Consider the following 3,928-nt stretch of genomic DNA (forward strand, 5'->3'; position numbering starts at 1 on the left):
GTTGACCTGTCTCAGCACTTTGGCCTCCACGAAGAAGTGGGGCTTCTGTGTGTCCACCACGATCAGATCAAATAAGACCTCCAGGGCCTGGCTGCAGCCTGCAGGTGGGAGGACGAGATGTGGCGGGCCACATGGAGAGGCACGTGCCAACACACGCGCTCAGCCTGAAAAATCTGATTCAGGCTCTCAGCCAGGTCCTCACCCACAGCTGCCCCACCCACACCTGACCGGGATGCCTGGCTCTGGACCGGTGAAAACTCGCCAGCTCCCCATCTCAGCCCTGGCCTCTCAGCTAGATGGGACATCCCGAGGCTCAGGAACCGGGGCCTCTGACCATCCAACATCCCCAGCCATGCTGGCAGGAAGTGCTCCAAAGCTATTAGCAGAGGCCAGCGTTGGATGTCGAGTGGGCTGTGTCAGCCCCTGGAGTCCCTCATAGCACAGAGTCAGAGACCCAGGGACACAGGACGAGAGCACAGGTTCCTCCCCACCCCACCCCCAAGCTGGAGCCCTGCTTACCCATTAGCCGGCTGGGTCCCCACAAGGTATGTCGCACTCCCTGCCCCCAGGCCTGCCAAAGCCACTTCTCACCCCCTCCCTCACCCGCTTCTGCCCCATCCAGCCCCTCCCCAAATATCTAGTCACTTTTCCAAGGTCTCTCCACCCCTCCAGGCTCCTCCCATAGCCTGGCTGAAGTCACCAGTCTCCACCCACTGGGGAAGTTCCAGCACCCACTGGGGAGGTTCCGACGGGCCCACTCAGGTAAAACGATCCTTCCCATACCCTTGGTTCCTCCTGGAGGAGAGAACTGGACATGGGAGGGACCTGCAGCAAGGTGGCCTGGTCTCCCTGCCCTAGACACAGCCTCCACCAGCCAGGCCCATGGCATTCACCTCACCAGCACCTAACAGGTAGGTCATGATGGCCTGGCAAGGACAAGGCAGGAGTTAGGGCACCTAGCTGGGTCGGACCAGGGGCTGCCAAGGCCCTCAGCCCACAGGACACACCGGGCACCACAGGAGCAAGATGGAGGGGAAATGGATAATTTCACAGAGACCCTAGGCTTCCCTGGTGGCTCGGGGTAAAGAATCTGCCTGCAGTGCAGGAGAGGCAGGTTTGATCTCTGGGTCAGGAAGATCCCCTGGAGAAGGAAATGGCAACCCACTCCAGTGTTCTTGCCTGGGAAATCCTGTGGACAGAGAAGCCTGGCTACAGTCCACGGGGTCACAAAGAGTCAGACACAGACAGTGACTAACATTTCACTGAGACCTTAAAAGGTCAAGAAATGGAACCCAAGATACCAACCAGGCAGTGAGGGTTTCATCCCCACTGTTTCTGCAGGGCCTCAGTTTCCCCAGAGCCAGAAAAGAAAGTTCTCTGGCCCAGAGGCTGAGCTCCGCCCCTCCACCCACCTCCATTTACACACTCACATCTGTGTAGTTGTAGCTGCTGTTGGTGGCCAGGAACACTTTTCCCACCTCCTTCATCTTGTCCAGAAGGACGAGGATTCATGCCTGGGGCAGAGAGAGGAGCCACCTCCAGCAGTGGGGCCTCCCCGGAGCTGCCCTGGGAGCCTGTTCTCAGGTTTCAGCCCCATGGCTGGGCAGGGGGCCCCAGGTCAGGCAGGAAGGCAAGGAACAAGGCCAGGGTGCAGAGCTCTGTCTACATCTTGAAGAAAGAGCCAGGGAAAGGAGGAGCAGCCCCACTGCCCTGGGGGAGGGGGGGACAAGATTTAGTCATGACCCTAGTCTAAGGCCACTCACATCCTTCTCCAGAATTTCTCTAAGTCCTCCAAGGTCTTCTCCTTGGGACAGCCCTGCAGGAGGGAGCAGAGCTGTGAGTTCACATGCTCATATGTGTATGTGTGTATGTGCACACAGGCATGCGTGCACACGCATACATCCAAGATGGAGGAACACAGACCACCATCCTCAACCGGAAGCAGAGTGAAACCTTATGGGGTCTGGGGACCTGGGTGTGGCCTGGGGTCCTGGGACATTCACAAAAAGGTGGACATAATCCATGGCATCCATCACATCCTGGAAGAGGCTTCAGAAGGACATGAAGAGGTTCCCGTGCTGATAGCCCGTGTCACAGCTAAGTCAAGCCAAGAGGGAGGCTGATATGGGCCCCTGAGGTGACCACCACCCTGGAGCCCTACCAGTGAAAGGTTGTTGTTGAATCACGCGAATACACCGGGATTCTTGGCCCCCGGAGGAGAAGAATTCAATCCGGGGCCAGAGACGAGGTTTGATCGCTCGGAGCTTTTGTGTAATAAAGTTTTATTAAAGTATAAAGGAGATAGAGAAAGCTTCTGACATAGGCATCAGAAGGGGGTAGAAAGAGTACTCGCTTGCTAGTGTTAACAATGAAGTTATATACTCTCCAGTGAATCCAAAGAATGTCTGGAGGTTGTAAAGACCTCATCAGACCTACTCCCATAATTTACATTTTAAGATAACAGAATTAGCCAGAAGGTTTAATCCAAAGACTGTCCTTAATCCAGAGACTGTCCTCAGGCAGGATACATTATTGTTATATAATCCTAAGGAATGTGGAGAAAGAAAAAAAGTTTGTCCTTTCTTCCTCCTTGAGAATTCCAGACCCCTCTCTCTTTGGGGACCCCTAGACTCCCTATCAACCTGCCTAGGAACTGACTCTCTCACCAGCAGGACTCCTTCCATCCACAGTGAGCAGGACACCAGCCCTCTTGGGAGGGGTGTCACCCTGTGCTGAGGGTCACCCCTTGGGGCTATCAGTTATAGAGTTGAGGGCGCCCACATCTAAGGCCTTCCCACTGAGTTCTTGAAGCCTTTGTTCAAGGGGTTCCTCAGGAGGAGCCGCTGCCTCTTGCTGGAGCCCCCACTTCAGGGCTTGGCCCCTAAGGGGAGCACTATCCTGCTGGGTCACCCAGGGCGGGGGGAGGAGAGGGGCACAGAACGCACTTGATGTAGTGGGAGCAGCCAGAGAAGTCTACCAGGCAGGCATAGAGGTAGGTTTCTGGGGATGGGGAGAGCAGTCAGTCTCTGGTCCAAGGATCCAGGCCAGAGCCGGGACTACCTCACCATCAGCCCTCACCAGGCAGGTTGAAGAGCGTGTTGAGGATGTGAAACCGCTGTAGGTCATCCCTCTGAATGAACTTGCTGAGGTAGAAGCCCCAGACCTCCGCCCTGGGGAAGAAGTGAGCACTGTGCCATGATGCCACCCACTCCACAGCGCCCGCCAGTGGTCGGCCAGGCTCTGCCACTCCTTCGCGCCTCTCCCCATCTTCCTGTCCCTCTTTCTCCAGGTGGCATTGCCGAGCCCCTGCTGTGTGCTTGACTCACCCCTCAGCCCCAACGTCTTTCCTGCAGCATGCTTGCCCCCCAGCCAGTGCCTTACTCCGAGAGGGAGGATAAGCCATGGGTGCCCAGCAGCATGTTCCTGTGGGCATCCACCTTCAGCAGGTTTCTGTGGAGTGCACTGAACACCAGCCCCGTGGGTGAGGGCACAGAGGCTGTGAATGGGGTGCCAGGGCCGGGACTCGGCTCAGCATCCCGCCCTCTGGGCTCTGCTCACCTGGTGGGGAAGGTGGGATCATAGGTACAGCGCAGGATCCCGTGCGGGTACCCTATGCACACCAGGCGCTCCAGCAGCAACTTGAAGGCGAGTGTCTCATAAGCTGGGGAATTGTAAAATGCAGGCCGAGCAGACCAAAGGCCATTGGAGCCCATTACCCAGCCACACCCCTGGCCCCCAATTCCTCACTTCCCCACCCCCCACCCCTCCCCCTCTCTGCTACCAGCCAGAGTGTAGTCCATGTCAAAGCCGCAGCCAATCTTCCCCATCACCAGGCTGCAGTTGACAAAAATCCTGGAAAGGGGAGGATGTCCCCAAACTCCAAGGGCCAGGGCTTCCCTGGGCCTGTGTGTGTCTGAGCACATGTGTA

The 3,928-nt window shown here is 57.0% G+C and overlaps 1 protein-coding gene across 1 annotated transcript in view; it reads right to left on the bottom strand.

The window, feature by feature from the left end:
* The window catches only part of LOC104984428 (5'-nucleotidase domain-containing protein 4-like), a 10,660-nt gene that overhangs the window by 6,152 nt on the left and 580 nt on the right, over positions 1 to 3,928 (bottom strand). The window contains 11 exon segments of the mRNA XM_010834130.1: positions 2 to 71; positions 74 to 376; positions 899 to 926; positions 1,431 to 1,551; positions 1,764 to 1,816; positions 2,004 to 2,097; positions 2,946 to 3,000; positions 3,079 to 3,170; positions 3,382 to 3,477; positions 3,559 to 3,676; positions 3,782 to 3,852. Of these exon segments, the coding sequence (XP_010832432.1) occupies positions 2 to 71; positions 74 to 376; positions 899 to 926; positions 1,431 to 1,551; positions 1,764 to 1,816; positions 2,004 to 2,097; positions 2,946 to 3,000; positions 3,079 to 3,170; positions 3,382 to 3,477; positions 3,559 to 3,676; positions 3,782 to 3,852 (1,101 nt within the window).

The sequence above is a fragment of the Bison bison genome, unplaced genomic scaffold (assembly GCF_000754665.1).
Source record: "Bison bison bison isolate TAMUID 2011002044 unplaced genomic scaffold, Bison_UMD1.0 scf7180017864020, whole genome shotgun sequence".
NCBI lineage: Eukaryota > Metazoa > Chordata > Mammalia > Artiodactyla > Bovidae > Bison > Bison bison.